Source organism: Alternaria ethzedia (assembly GCF_023757985.1).
Source record: "Alternaria ethzedia strain BMP 0044 chromosome Unknown scaffold_19, whole genome shotgun sequence".
Classification (NCBI taxonomy): domain Eukaryota; kingdom Fungi; phylum Ascomycota; class Dothideomycetes; order Pleosporales; family Pleosporaceae; genus Alternaria; species Alternaria ethzedia.
Genome location: NW_026056212.1, coordinates 220,577 through 235,937, shown reverse-complemented (window position 1 = coordinate 235,937; position 15,361 = coordinate 220,577). Strand labels below are relative to the sequence as shown.

General features: G+C 55.2%; 4 protein-coding genes across 4 annotated transcripts; 2 read left to right on the top strand and 2 right to left on the bottom strand.

The window, feature by feature from the left end:
* Positions 1-1,598: 1,598 nt before the first annotated feature.
* J4E87_007181 (uncharacterized protein) lies at positions 1,599-2,579 on the top strand (the record flags this gene model as incomplete). The annotated part of the gene is made up of 3 exons (XM_049378777.1): positions 1,599-1,626; positions 1,750-1,896; positions 1,975-2,579. The coding sequence occupies 3 exons, from the start codon at positions 1,599-1,601 to the stop codon at positions 2,577-2,579; spliced, it is 780 nt and encodes a 259-aa protein (XP_049231439.1).
* A 3,528-nt stretch (positions 2,580-6,107) lies between these two features.
* Positions 6,108-6,986, top strand: J4E87_007180 (uncharacterized protein; the record flags this gene model as incomplete). The annotated part of the gene is made up of 1 exon (XM_049378776.1): positions 6,108-6,986. The coding sequence occupies one exon, from the start codon at positions 6,108-6,110 to the stop codon at positions 6,984-6,986; it is 879 nt and encodes a 292-aa protein (XP_049231438.1).
* A 2,713-nt stretch (positions 6,987-9,699) lies between these two features.
* On the bottom strand, positions 9,700-11,301 carry J4E87_007179 (uncharacterized protein; the record flags this gene model as incomplete). Its single annotated transcript, XM_049378775.1, has 2 exons — positions 9,700-10,901; positions 10,959-11,301. The coding sequence occupies 2 exons, from the start codon at positions 11,299-11,301 to the stop codon at positions 9,700-9,702; spliced, it is 1,545 nt and encodes a 514-aa protein (XP_049231437.1).
* Positions 11,302-12,439: 1,138 nt separating this feature from the next.
* On the bottom strand, positions 12,440-13,989 carry J4E87_007178 (uncharacterized protein; the record flags this gene model as incomplete). Its single annotated transcript, XM_049378774.1, has 4 exons — positions 12,440-12,945; positions 13,034-13,776; positions 13,825-13,896; positions 13,946-13,989. The coding sequence occupies 4 exons, from the start codon at positions 13,987-13,989 to the stop codon at positions 12,440-12,442; spliced, it is 1,365 nt and encodes a 454-aa protein (XP_049231436.1).
* Positions 13,990-15,361: the final 1,372 nt, after the last annotated feature.

Sequence of the window (15,361 nt, the reverse complement as noted above, 5' to 3'; positions counted from 1 at the left end):
TCACGCCAACCGTCAAGAGTAGCCGGCTCGGAGCATAAATTTCAACAAGGACAGCGATAAGTGCAGCGATGGGAGGGCGGATCCGAGCTTGGCGGAGCGGTGCTAGTCCCCAGGTTTCTGACGTGGGCTGGGTGCAAGCGATATGAAGGCCGGGAGATGGGCACTGCTCGCAGGTGACGGAGTGGGGACATGTCATGGCCGACTGGCATGATCAAATGATGGTGATGGCGTCTGGCTGGTGCATGTGGCCTCAGCGGGCGCCATGCAGCAGGAAACTTTGGGAAGTCTAGCTCAGTGAACTGGCTTCGCAGTATTTTCGTGGGGCGTCCGTTGCAGGCTGGCGGCCGGGTAAAAGGTCGACAAACAACGGCGTCCCGGTTTCGCAGGCACGTCTGTTTCGAATCAAGGCGGGCCAGGGTGTTGCACACTGTAACCCGGCGGCAGCCAATATGGAGCAATATGCCAGATATCACGTAACTCGGTCGGTGGGCGCTGGCGGGCGACGCTTTCGGCGAGGGTCCAGATGGAGGTCAGGAGTGGCTGCAGCGCGAACCTGGGAACGGCCTGGAGGCCCATCTGTCAGCGGGCGCGGCGAATGGCGAGGCTGCAGCGGTGCGGCTAAAAGCGATCTGCCCTGCGACGCCTTTCTTGTCCGTCTCCGCGCACCCACTTGGGCTGGTGAACCCAGTCAGGACGGCTACCGGGCTTTTGGAAGACGGCTGCCGTCGCATGCGCCCATCCAGCAGTGACATGAGACAAAGCCTCCGCACCTGGCTATCGGACTCGATGGGCAACGGGCACGGCCGCTTATGTTGGTCGGTGGCTTGCGCTTGACCGCGGTGGGCGACCGTTGTCGTTAACAGCAGACAATTAAGACACGCAGTATGCTGCCAGTATCGCTGCCATGGCGGCGACACGAATCACGGCCCTTCGCTTGCGGCCCTGGAGAGAGTGGCAGCATATTGCAGTCATGGAAGGCACCCGTGGACAAACCCCATGACGCCCAAGTTGGACATGGGAGCAGTTGGACATGGGACGGCAGTTGTCGTCTATCTGTCTATCTGTCTACCACTCTACCACTACCAGACTACCACTACCACTCTATCACTGTCTCGCGTGGTCTACTCCACATCAGACGGCAGTCGACCGTTTAGAGTAACAGCTGGATTGTCTGAGTAACAGATTGCCCGAGTAACAACGTTGCAGCGGTCCTAGCGCCTCTCTTATTGCCTCGCTGCTCAGTCTGATATTGCGCCCGCACGGCGTACCTGCGTGTGTGCGCGCGCCTTAGGCTAGCCGCCTCCGCCGTGTGCTACCTCAGGCGGACGCATGTCTACTTTGACACACTCGTCCTCTGCTACCCCTCACCACCCATCGCGACGACGCTGCCCTCGGTGAGCGAGTCCGCCAATTGCTCTCCCTGGCACGTGTCGCAGCCAATCGTCCGCCCGGGCACCTGCCGTCTCTGCCCTCTACTCTACGCGACCACCCAACCGCCGCCCACGCCTCCCTCACCGCCCCGTCGTCTCCCACAGCTGCAACACTACTCTGCGCTGAATCACGTCGCCACTCCAGGGCTCGATCGACACGCTGCCCGCATGGCTGCTCACTTCGGCAACTACGTGGGTACGTGCGAGGCCACCTCACCCAGACGGGCTGTGGGCGTTCTGACGTGCCCTCTACCGTGGCTCAAAGCGGCCTCTGCTCGGCAATTGCTGCCCTGCCTCGATTCGTGCTGACGGCCTGCAGACTATAGTGGGGCCAAGCCTCCTGCCTCAGCGACTCACGTTCGCGACCCACGTCTGCACATCCTGGCGGCGACGATTCCGGAGATCTTCGCCAACAAGCACATTCTCGACATCGGCTGCAATGCTGGCAGCGTTTCGATCCAACTAGGTAAGTCCAGGAAGGATACCCCTGCCACCTGCTGCAACCGACTATTACCACCATCGACGAGATATTGATCAACTGCAGCCCTCGATTTCCACGCGGCTGCCGTCACTGGCGTCGATATCGATCCCAAGCTGATTGTCCAGGCCGAGAAGCTCCTGGCCTTGCGCGCTTCCCGTGCAACACCCCCCACGAGTTGCGACCCACCCGTCGTCGACTACTTTCCCATGTCGGCCGTGCTCACTCATGGCTACCGGATTGAACCGCACCGCAAGCCTGTCCACACGTCTTCCGCTGCGTCAGCTGCCTGGCCGCGTGTAACCTTCTTTTCTGCAGATTGGGTCCTGCCCTCTGACCAAGATGCTACCGACTCATACCATGTCATCCTGGCATTATCCGTCATTAAATGGATCCACCTCGAACATCGAGACGCTGGTCTGACGACGTTTTTCGCAAAGTGCTCATCGTCTTTGAAACCGGGCGGCTACCTAGTCATCGAGCTCCAGACCTGGGACTCATATCAAAAGGCCATTCGCCCCAATCATGCTCCGCATTTCCAAGAGACCCTCAAGGAGCTGCGACTACGGCCAGAGACATCGTTTGACACTCTCCTTGCCAATCACGGTCTGCACCTCTGCGCTTCGTCGGACGCACTCCCTCGTCGCATCAATGTCTATCAAAAGGCCTAAGAGCGGTTGGTAGACATATTGGTAGGGATTGACACTCTTCCACTAGCATCACGTTTCATGGCGTTCGGGTCCCAGTCTCTAGTATCGGGATTTACCATCTCGTCTCGCTCGGGAGACGTTGCAGGTCATCCATGGCATTATTCACGTTGACTAATCTCTACACTCGTGCCGCTGCAGCATCTACCGTATCTGGCTCTCCCATTCTATTAATCAAGGTACATATGTTAGATTGAACTCGCTATCCAGGCAAGTAGAAAAGTATCCCAATCCGCGGCTAGTTACTACAAACGGCTGGTCTGCGCTCCACTTTCTTGGTCTTCTCTCCGAGGCTGTTCCCTGTCCGCCGATCTTTGGCCCTCACCATCCCAGGTTCTATCAAGCCATGCATCGTACGATTGCGGCAGCTATGCAAGTAAAGATCGGCCGAATAACAGGCTTTTCAAACTTCCGGCCTCGATGTCCGCCTCAGTAGTGAGGCATGCAGCTACAACCTAATTGTGATTGCAGCCATGGCTCCGCAAACGTCTCTGGCGGGCCACGGTAGAGTAGTGAGGTTGCGACATTTGCATTAGCCGCGTTACTACACAACCCGCCACGCTAGCCAATGGCGGCTCGGAAGCTTTTCGGCTTATGCCGGGTACCCATCCTCTGGTTCTCCAGACATTAGATCACATGTCGTCCACTAATGCAAACCTTATTCCACTCCGGATCTCGTGCAGGCCGAGGTTTTCTGCTTATGCTGTTCAATAGTATATCTACTACCAGCCGTGCTATCCTCCTCGTAACGTCATCTCAGATGGCCGGCTCTAGATGTTTCGACAATTGATGATCGCTCACCGGTCCGTACATTGTGACAAAGTCTAGATGACAGGAGCGTAGGTTCGCCGACTCCATGGCAACATGGTTTAACCTAGCCGCCACTGACCGCTTATGAGCTGTCACAGAACGTGAAATTGCCAAACTCTCGTTGACAATATGACTGCTGATGCTGTGAAAGATGAGATATGACGTTGCATTTCCGTCAGAGAGCACCGATTCCCCGTCTGTACCATCTCAAACAGGTAAATCCCTCGAATTTCACGCTTTGGTCCCTGAAGCCTTGAGGACGGCGCAAAGGTTCGAGCGCTTGGTTTCCCTCATCAGCCGTAGATTCACCTTAGCTCGCACCTTGCGAACCACGTCGACTGTTGAGGAGCTCTCTGGGAGATTATGCCACACCAAGTACAAAGCTTGATGGAGTGGCTGAGTTACCTCTGGACCGGTGCTGCACGATGCCTTGCCCGCTGGATGCCATCTCATCAACATTTCGTTCGAGAACCAGGGACAGGCCGTATGCTTTGAAAATTGAGTTACTGGGTCCCGGTTGATGCGAGCTGGCGACTCGGTTGTCGATCCGTCAGAGCGGTAGGCTCATTCGACATAGTCTACAGATCTTGAGAGGTGCTCAATCTCGCAGGTGAAGTCGGCCCTCACGAAAACCCAATGCATTAGCTGGAACACAGCCAAGTCGTTATTCTGTTTTTACCGCATCTACATGGCTGCACAGCTTCGGTAGCTTGGTTTCTCTGAAAGCCGTGCCATGGAACGCCAGTGCAGTATCTGGCCAGTGTACCGTCCACTGCGGCGATTCAAGCAGACATGATCTTGTCGTTGGTGTGGGAACAAGTCCGATGATGCGCTCCCCTGCAGACCAGGCAGACTTGCGACTACTGTTGTCAGCAAGCATACGCCTATCGGGATGCAGCATCACTGCCTGCTTGGTCGCACGACAGCCAATACACTCACCGATGGATGCATCGGCAGTTTGTCTCTAGCCGAGAGGGTGAATCACAGTATATACTGTCATGTCGTGCGTGAAAGCGTCGACTCTGCTAGCCAATGACGATGCGATGCTGCCATCGTGAACGGTGTCGAGATTTGCGATCAACAGTTCGTCCAATATCTACAGCGCCTAAACGATATGCAGTTGCGCATGGAAGATTGACCACTAACGGGAACGCCCTGCGTAGGTATACAAGGAGGACGACCGAGGGATGTCGACTAAACGGGGCGGCCATTGATGGACAACGCATCCACGGATAGCTGCTTCGTGGACACACCACATACCGCACAGCAGCGCATTGCACAAGTGATGCTGCCCAAGAACATGTCGTGAGCTGGCTCGAGTGACAACAAAGCTCCTGCACCCTGCGCTTATCTCCTCGATGCGATCCGCCGACAACGATATGGAGTTGCAGGACATCGATGACGTTGAAGAGTCGCCATTGAGGTGCAGCATGTCGAGTAAGGCGTACTGCCGTCAGTCGTCATCACAACTTCTCATGTCGTTTCAATTTCCACGCCCGTTGCTGTTGTCATGTGTCGCCGTGCGCTCTTGCCGTCTTCGGAGCACGTCTCGCAGCTGCCTCGATTACGTAGGCCAGACAAGCCCAATGACAGCGAGGGTTCGTGCAGTTACCAGGGGCCATGCAGAACATAGTTCCTGTCGTGGAACCCTCCAGCACATCGCTCCTGCCTTGCCACGAACACTTGCATTCTGCCCCCGATACACGAAATCCACGTCGGCTAGTATTCTGGAGGAATGCGCTGCAGGGAGCTCGAAACGACCGTTGCCCGCGTCGCGTCGACGTGTTCAGACGAGAGCTTTCCGATGCTCCAGGTCGGCGGTGCGCGGGCTTGAGAAATAGCTTTTGGCCACCTCACCTTGCCGCATCGGAGACTTTTGTACCTTCAACAAATGCTCTTTCTCTCCTCCCCTGGGCCTCGCAGGGACCGACGCAAGACGATGCTAGCGACAGGTTGATCCCCGCCTCTGGAATGCGATGGCAATGATGTGTAGCTGCTGGAGCGTCTGCAGTGGCGGCACCTCCCAGCTTGGATGGACGTCCACTTGCAACTAGGCGGGAAGCCAAGCACTGCACCAGTCGGGCTATATAACCATCAAGCAGCGTCGAGGTACGTCTCACGCGAGACCTGTCGTCACTCCTGACCTGTGTACCGGCCCATGATTCAAGCAGCATAGCTTGCGCCGGAACTCCAGGCTGAGCCGAACAAAAACAACCATCTTCTTCCCTCAGCAGCGCCAGCGAGGTAAGCTCCAGAACCGCGCGTAGCATCAATGCGTCAGCACGTGTCCTGTTCACACCACAGCTGGGGGAGGCGCAAACGAGCGGGCGTCGTATACGGCGCTTAGGGGCATGAAACGGTTTGGTGCTGACCGTGCGATAGGCTTCCTTGACGAGTCTCGCGCGGGCGCTTCTCACGATCCCTCATGCAGATCTCTGGCTATTTGACATCCTGCCGAAGTCAGACGTAAGCTGGATCCTTGCTTTTGCCAAAGCGAATGACCATCCGAGCTTGGTCACACAGAGCTAGACAACACTCAACACGATTCGGCATCTTGCCGGAGCTACGGGATACACCACCTATACATACGCCATCAAAACCACTCGTAGAACAGAGCAGAGCCACGCCGAGCGCTCATCTCCGCCGACCGACCGCGAGCGCATCGAGCGCATCACCGACGATATGCCACCCGCGAGCGACTCCTTCATGCCCCTCAACATTGAAGACGACGTCGTGCCAGAATGGCTGGATTCCTTTACTCTGGTTGCGCCCCCAAACACCGATCTATGGAGAAGGCCATCTTCGGGCGACATCTCAACCGCTCCCATGCTCTACACTGCCTTGAGCAATCCCTTCATTGTAGCAGAAGTCACGGTCAAGGGAGACTGGCAGCTTGAATGGGATCAAGGAGGGCTGGTAATATTCGCAGGCGCACCGCCAGGACAGGCAGCGACGGCATCAACAACCGCAACGCCGACATTGCAGGTCCCAGATGTTGCAAACATCCGGTTGGACGACAGCGCGACGCCGAGCTCCGCCATCTCTCTCTCGCAAACCTCAAGTAATGAGAATGTTGAAAGCTGCGGCACGACAGCCTCACACAGCCCAACAGACGAGTCAGGACCCAGCCCCCAACTAGAACGTGGGCCGCCACCACCATACGACACTCCTGCGCCAGCACCCAAGTGGGTGAAAGTCGGGCTTGAGTTCTGCGGCAACGTATGCCACGCTACAGCTGTAGCCGCCAATAGTGAAGGTGCCGATTGGTCTTTGAGTTCGCTTCCTCCGCTTCAACAACGGCTCAAGGAACTGCGCGTCAAGATGGAGCGCATCGGCTACGCGCTGTGGGTGTCGTACGAGGAAGAACCGGGGATTTGGAGGAAATTGAGAGAAGTCACTTGGTTCTTCTGGGGTGTAGAAGACAAGGCCGTACGCGTTGGCGTCTACGCGAGTCGACCTGCAAACTTTGGCATCACCATGTGGGATCACAGACACCGTGTGGGACTCAGCAACGAACAGCGAAATTTATACGTCGAATTTGAAGATCTGGAAATCCATTAACCAGGCTCGCCGCCTTGTTTATTTCTGTCGGTCTATCATTGCATGCAGCGGCTGTTTGTGCAGCCCAGGATCACGAGCAGATGCTCTCTTTGCTTCACACATCCCTAGCATGTCTACATCTCTAATCGTCTCTTCGACCCCTACTTCGTAATCAGTTTTGAGTTTCGGTTCTATGTACCTATTCGCTTTTCGCCGTTCGCGGCGTTGCCTCGGCGCTTGCCACCATCTTCAGCTCATCGCAGCGTCGCATCCATCTGTGGCGACAATACCTGCACTGCAACTTCTCGCATACATATAGGGCTCATTTTACTGTAATCGCCTCTTTTCCTCACGGATGACGGATCATGTTGAGCGCAGATCTGTAATCTCGTTCTCAGCTCCGTCATCACAATCCAGTTTCGCTTGCCTTCTAGGATATATCTATTTATATAATAACACAATTATTCGGTATCTATGTCTACACGCTGCAATGTGCGGTTCTCAGTCCGACCTGGACCTCGTGTAAGAACGTGGGTCGGATGCGCCCTGCATGTGGAATGGTGGTGATCGGTACCCATGCGGAGCTGGCGCGTTTGGTGTCGCGTCTTCACGCCGCCCCGGTGCCCTTCACAGACGGTGTAAACTCAGCACACTAAAGTACCAACACAGGAGAGGGATCACAGTCTCGATCGATCCAAGTACTTGAATGGCAGGCCCGAATGATGCGTGCAAACGACAAAGCTGATGTTGAATCTCACAACTTTGAGAGACATGCTACTTCCACGACGAGTACCAGAGAGTTACGGATACGATCCAAACCTAAGTTTTCTGGTCGCTTTGAGGAGCTACCTACTCGATCCTTGCCGATTGGCTGGTCTTCCACCCAGAACCCCGTACTAGGAAACAACGATGTTGCTTGCCTATATCCTGTTGGGCCTTGCTAATCACGCAGCTTGTGGATACGGCGATACCATGAAGGATCGTCAGGCAGAGTATACTATGACTAAGGACGCTCACGGGAGCTACACCACAGCTCCGTCGGTAGAAAGAACGACTTCCTTCCCTGCATCCTCATCCAATGCGGCCAGCACTCAGATATCTAGCCTTCAGCCATCTCAGTCCGTACTACCGGCCAGTGTGCCCCCCACAGTTGCCTGCTGGGCGACACCGTACTGCGATTCTATCCTCGTGGACTTTGCGCACTGCTACAACATCTCTGGAACGCTGAAAAGTCCCAACGGCGACGATGGACGAAGCGAAGTTTACCAACGCTGTCTCTGCAACGACCGAGGAACTGTGTACAAAGAGTAAGCGTCCCTCGAACCACCTCCCTCTCCGGCTTCCTCTAACCGAACAAACAGCATCCTCACAAACTACCAAGAGCAAAACACAGACAACGTAACGCAGTGCTACGCATGCATGAAGCAAGCCGGCATCGAAGTAGACAAGAACAGCGAACCCAGCCTACAAATGAGATACAAGATCCATAATTTCTGCAACACCGCAGTGCCGAACCTGTACGATTTACTCGCTCTATTCCTCGTCTGGCTCAAGTCCACCGACGAGCCCGTGGACAATAACACCGAGCTGGGCAACATACCGTCGATAACTACTCTGGCCGATCGCTTCACAAAGACAGATGTAAATCAGGCTACTACAACGGTAGCCAGCTCGGCTCAGAACACGGAGACATCAGCGCTGGGGAGTACGCTTACTGCTGGCGACGTGATACCGACGCAGTACTTACAGCAACTACCGAAGCACTGGCCGTATACAAGCTACGGCGCGGCGAGAAAGGCAGGCCAGACTACCTCGTTCCCGTTGACAGACCCCAATTCGACAAGTCAAACGGTGGCATGGCTATTCCATGAGATGCTGTGGAATCCACGACCGCTTTTCACTCCGCCGTCGTCGAGGGGAGACACGTATGAACCAGGGCTTGAGGACTGGACACCAGTGTTCAGGAACGGTGCTGCCCTGACTGCTATCCCTTCTACCTCCGCCGCACCCGACATCTCAACGACGAACGTCGAGTCGAGCACTTCGGATCCCACAGCGACGGCAGCATCAGAAGGGAAGATGACGCTGGGTACTTCCATGGCTTCGACAACGCTGTCTTCATCTACGACGACCGCTCTTCTTACAACGTCCGTCGTCGTGTCCACGTCCATGTTGATAGCCTCCTCTGTTGCGATTCTAACAACAACGACAACAACATTACCGCCAACCTCTTCATCTCCTCCATCTTCTTCTTCTTCTTCTGCTTCTTCACTCACCTCACAAGCGCTCGTTCCTAATCGTCCAGAGTACACACAATACCCTGTTCTGAGCAAACCACACGATGCGAGAGACGTCACGACTGCGTCATCTCGAAAGGCACTTGTAGATGCCATGGCTGGGCCTAGGCAGGAAACTGGGGACAAGGAGTCAATTGAGCAATTGTGGGGTGAGATAAGAAGGGTGAAGAAAGAGATGAATCGCTGATACTCGATCGCGAGAATGCAACAGAGGGGAAGATGTAACAACAAACCAATATAAAGGCTATTCGTGTCATAATTACGTATTAACTATCTGTACTGCTTATATGTACCACCTCCCAAAATGAAGGGGTTTTCTAGACACGCTTTATACCGAAAACGCCAACCCATGCCCCTATATACAAGTCCTGTAATGAGACTCCATGAAGCGTATATACATAATGCCATCTACTTATTTTTCTTCCCCCTCTGCTTCACTACCTCTTCACCTCCGCAACAAGGTACGGGCCAATGACGCAAATAGCGGTCCAGACCACCATCGCACTCTCAACAACAATCGTGTACGGCGTCTTCCAAATAGGCACCTCCTGCAACCTGACGTAAATCGCGTAGAACGCAACGTAGAAGAAGTGGTAGACAAGCATCCAAGGGCGCGTGATCAGTCCCGCAAGCATACCACAGGGTTCACTGACGCTCTTTCCGCCGCGCAGGAAGTACTTGAAGCAGCCCTTCTTGATCAGCTCAAGGTACTGGTTGTTGGCGGCGAAGAGGCTGTATAGAGCCATGGCCAGGATGTTGATGACGGAAGATCCGTCCTTGCGCTTCCAGTGGAAGGTCGACATGGCGGCGAGGACGGCAGAGGTGTCTTCTAGTGTGGGTACGTTGGCGGGAGAGAGGAGGTTGGAGAGTAGGACGACGTCGTTGAACGCGACTGTCATGCCGCCGCCGGTCAGGGGATGGCGCATGTTCATTGAATCGCCGAGGAAGATGAGGCCGGCTTGTTTCTGCGTCGTAGGGGGTAGGAAGCTGTTGGGCATGGAGCGCAGTTTACCCGCTTCGATTGCTTTGCGGAAGGCGGGCTGGACACATGTGGGGAGTTGGGGCAGCGCCACATTGAGCATGTGGTTCTTGACACCCCCGTTCTTGGGGCTCGCCGAAGGTAGGTCCGCGGGTATATCGACAAGAATGCGCGTCTCGTGTGTACCGATTTGGTAGATGAGGATGGGGGGTGCGTCGGCGAGGATGACGTGGCCGTGGTTGGGCATGGGCAGCTCGGCGTCGATCATTTCGAGGCCCCAGAATTTACTGCGCACTTCGGGTTGATTGGGGATGTATTCTTTGCGGAACTTGGAGGCGTAGCCGTCTGCTACGAGGGTCACGGCGCCAAAGTAGTAGTCTTGCTCCCCGGCGGTTTGACATGATACGCCAACGACTTGGCCGGTGTAATCGCTCTTGACGACGGAAGTGACGGTGGTCTCGACGACGGTGACGTTGGGTGTGGACTGGGCCTTTGCTCGCAGTTTGGAGATGAAGCGGCCGTGGTGGAAGGAGCGTCCTTCTGGTGCTCTCGAGGGCCCGGAGGTGATGAGGTTGTCGGGGTAGGGGATGTGGACCTCCTCTTTGCCGTAGAAGATCTGGTAGCCGTGGCAGGGTATCGCATCGATGTCGTCGAGGCAATCTGGGGCCGGCTGTCAGCGTTTCACCCTAGACATGTGCTTGGAATGATTCAACGTACCCCTCATGCCCAGCTTCTCCAGAGCATTGACACCACCGGGCTGTAGCAGCTCTCCTACAATCCTGTCCGGCTCTTTCAGGCTCTTCTCCAGCAATAGGACGCTTCTGCCCTGCTTGCCGAATGCGACAGCAGCTGCGCACCCCACGATGCCCGCGCCAATGATGACGACATCGGCTTCATGGTGCACGCGCCGCCTCTCTTCGCGGGAGTCGCATGTGTGTGTGGCTTCGATAGTAGGGACGGATTGGGTCGATGTGCCTCTGTGTCGCAGCTGGGGGGACGGCGAGGCAGAAACTCCAGGCGGGAGCTCTGCAAGCTTGGAACCGGAGTACATTGTGAGCATGGTTGCGGTTGCTGGGGTCTATGGGAAGACCCTGTTGAGTGAAAGGTAAAGTTGATTGCGCAGAGGAAGGTGCGTTCCAAACTCAGTGGGGCGGGTGAGGCGCCGCGATAAATACTGGGCGATGTGCAGCGTGGAGAAGGAGTGTGTGTGGAGAAAGTCAATCAGCCTCGTCGAAACGTCACACGGGCGGCGCGAGGGTAGAAATAAACTTCGCGGAACGTCAGGTCTCGTGCAGATCAAGGGTCCGGCATGCAACCGCGTCGTCGAGAGAACGAATCCGAGTGGCGACCTCACGATCTTAAGCCGCGAGATTGATTGCAGGGATCGCGCTCACCGCCATGGCCCTTTCTGCCAGGGGTATCACTCCCACCTGGGCGATGTGGTGTGAAGATCATCTCATCTTGTCGGAATCCGATCTTGCTCGGCTTTTCCTCGAACCATGTCTGGTCTTCGGGCGGGTCTCCGGTCTCCGAAAGGTGTATGTGTTGTTCGTGAAGGGTGATTGTAGGGTGGGTCGGCAAAGACATGCACCTGCATAGCATTCACGTGTTGGCTACCAGGCACCCGCATCAAACTTAGAATCGTCGCAGGCACACCACAGCGACAAGTAGTCGATGCAAATCTCCTCTCTATGTAGTATATACGTTTCGCACAAACTCTATACATTGGGATTTCAGAAAGCAACTCTGCCGAGCTGAGTATATTCAAAGCGCTGCACAAACGGCGCCGCGTACGCTACGGTAGTTAATAGAAATTACAAATAAAGCCAGTACATGGTGTGATGTAGGTATATAGTGAATGAAGCAAGCATGCGTCTCGTCGTGGTGAACCCTCCGCCTTTTTGCCTTTGGCCACACAAGTCCGATTAATCCCCGAATCGTCCAAGCCATTGTGTCGTCGATGTGTGCCAGATGATCCGCCCAAACGAAGAAAAGGTAGGAACGAAGAGCCCCAAAGAATGTGCCAGTACGCCTCCAAGGCCCAGGGAAACGTCTCGCCAACAAGGGGCCTCCGCAATGCGTAAGAATTGGAAGGGACGACCGGTGGAAGTTATATGTACATATGTACGAATATACACAAGATCATGAATACGTCTTGATGTGTTGCTGAAGCTTGGCGGTATTGCTATCCAAGGCGTCTAGAAGGCAGAGCCGGGGCGCTGGCTCGAGGGGGAGAACATCGGCGATGCCATCGGGGTATCGACTTCCATGATGGTGGATTGCCGGTCAGCGAATTGTGTCTTGCTGTCGACAGGCTGGGCTGGGCCAAGGTGCGAGTTGCGGTAGTATGCCTCGTAAAACTCGCTCAGTCGAGCATCCTGCCCCTGTTGACCCGGTGCAAGCAGGTTGCTTGAGTGGGGACGGCGTTCCGCCTCGTCGTCAGTAGACGCAAGGATCGATGTGTGGCCGGATTCGACTGTCGAGGCGGCAGAGGCTGAGCGGCCCGCCTTTTGCTTTTGCAAAACCTGAGTATGCGAGTCCTTCTTTTGCGCTGCCTCCTGATAAGCTTGGTATGCTTGGAAAGTGCTTAGCCGGTTGCCACTGCTGTAGATGCTGCTCGCGTCGCTTCCGTCTCGTTCATGGTGTGGCGAGTAGGTTCGTGCCTGTAGTTGGGGTTGGAGAGCGGGTGACGAAGGTTCAGAGTCTTGGAAGAAAGTTAGGGATGGCCCGATATATATCTACTAAATGCTAAAAGTACAACAGACAACGCACCAGGAAATCGCGTTACCTACTCGGCTCGTGGACCTGCACGCGAGGGTAGTCGTACTCGGGCGATGGAGAGCGGGACTCCTTCCGCAAAGCATGGCCAGGGATGGATGGCAACTTGGCTGTGGGTGGGTTGTGGGGCGAGAGCGGTGTCGGTGATTGACCAGGCGAGTTGTGGTAGGATCCTTGCTGTGACTTGATGGCGTTCGCATCTCCGGAGTGGTGCGATACCATGAGAGCTGGCGCGTATTGCTGACGGTTCAAATCGGCTGGTGACATGGACCGGGGAGATGTGAAACCGTCGCTGTCGCTGTCGGAGCCACCAAAGTCAGGAGAGGTGGTACCACGCGGGTGACCGGGCGAAGGAGGAACTTGAAGAGACATGTCGACAGCGCCGTTGTGGTTGCGTCTTCCACTGAGCTCGGCCTCAGATGGGCGGAGCTTCATGGTAGGCGGTGAAGCTCGTCGTGTGGAGGGTTCTTTGATGGCGTTGAGGTTCAGGCTGAGCATGCTGTTGTTGTTGGACTGTCCCTTCATGAGCGGCGAGTTGACGCTCCCTCCGACCAAGGTGCTGGTGCTCATTGTTGGGTTATCGCCCATGACAGATCCTGCTCTTGAGGTAGGTCGCGACTGAGCGACTCCGGCGTAGAATCCGGCTTCGATGGCGCGAATACCAAACAGATCACCCTCATCCTTCTCGCGTTGGTTCAGTTCAACAGTGTCCTCCTTGGGTCCAGCCTCTAGCTCGGTTTGCTTCGCTTTCTTCAACCTTGCTATCGTTAGTTCACGTCAAGATGGTGTCAATATTGGTACTTACTTCTGACGGTTGTACAACACCTTGATGAATCCACCGAGGATAGTAATGACCAACAGTGACAAGAAGACAACACTGTGCAGTGTCAGTCGTTGTAACACTCTATATCCTCCTAATGACTTACATGTACTTGTATGCCAACTGCAAGTCGCCAAACCAGTTCGACATTATGATTAATACCTCGCGATGGCGGATAGTGCTCTTGGATTATGAATGTATTTTGCTGATATCCTCGTAGGCGGTACACTGGATGTATAGGCTAAACCGATTACTGTCGATCCAAGTAGTGTCTATCGTCGCATAGGTAGCGAAATGAGTGTCGGGTAAAAGCCGTGGGAATCCAAATAAGGAAGGCGCAGTGCAGGACGATGCTCGGAACGAGAGGACGTGTATACAAGATACACAAGAAAGAGTGACTGGGGTTGCAAGTCCTTGGAAGAGCGATGCAAAGACGAGCAGAGCTACGGGGGATAAAGAGTAAAAGAGCGTAGCTTCAGAGGCGCGCGCTGACTGCCTCAGTAGTTTGGCGCTATCTACACGACGTCGGCACGCATGGTTGAGATCTAAAAGCGGAGGCGACAGCCTAGGTCCTCATGCCCGCTCGTGAAGCGAGCGTCGAGGCCAATCAAAGCAAGCACGGTGCCCTAAACGGAAAGCGATTCAGGTGCGCTAACGGATTTAGTTGAGGGTTTGTTTGAAGGCGTTGTGACCCGGCATGTCCATGCAGAGCCAGCCCTGCCCTCGTGTCAGTGCCCTCCGAAGATTCGGAAAAGCTCTTAAGCTCTTGTTCGATGTCAGTCTGGGCGCTCGTACAGCGTAATGACGAGTCTCTCCACTGGCATTGATCCATTTGGTGGTGTTCTGTGTGCAAAGTAGAGGGCGTGGCGCTGATGATGCCATGGCAATAGGAGCGGCAGTGACGGCAACCGAGCAGTCAGAGCCTGTGATGGCACAGCTGTGGCGCATCAGGCGTGGAGCCATGTCGTGTTGACGGTTCACCTAAGCATGATTCGCTTCTCGTCCCGTCGTGCCCCTGACGGCGAGTTGGGATAGCGAGAGGAACAGGCATGGCGGCTGTTCAGGCGGCCTATTCGGTCCCACTTGAATGAGCTTGGCAGGGGAACAGGACTCCAAGTTGGACCTGGCGCCTGCGGAACTGGCCACTGCAGATGCTTTTTTCAGCACAACGTGCCCGACACCCACGCAGGGCATCCTTTTCTCGCGTTCTCGCCATGCGATGCCCATCTCCCGGAGTGCCTCCGCTTACTGCAATCTCCCGGGAACTCGGCAACAACTGTAGCATCGATTATCGATCTCGAACCTCCACTTCGAGTCGATCAGCATGCCCAGGTGTTCTGTGTAACGGTCACAGTCAAGACCTCAAACACCAAGGCGCGTGTTAAGAACGCAAGCGATGCAGCAAGTGCAGGGCGCAGCTGCAGTCGATCGCACGCTTGCTCTGAAAGATGCGTGACAGGAGTAAGACTTGTCGCACCAGGATGCAATGGGCCAATATCCGTTGAAACGAAACGTTGGCTAT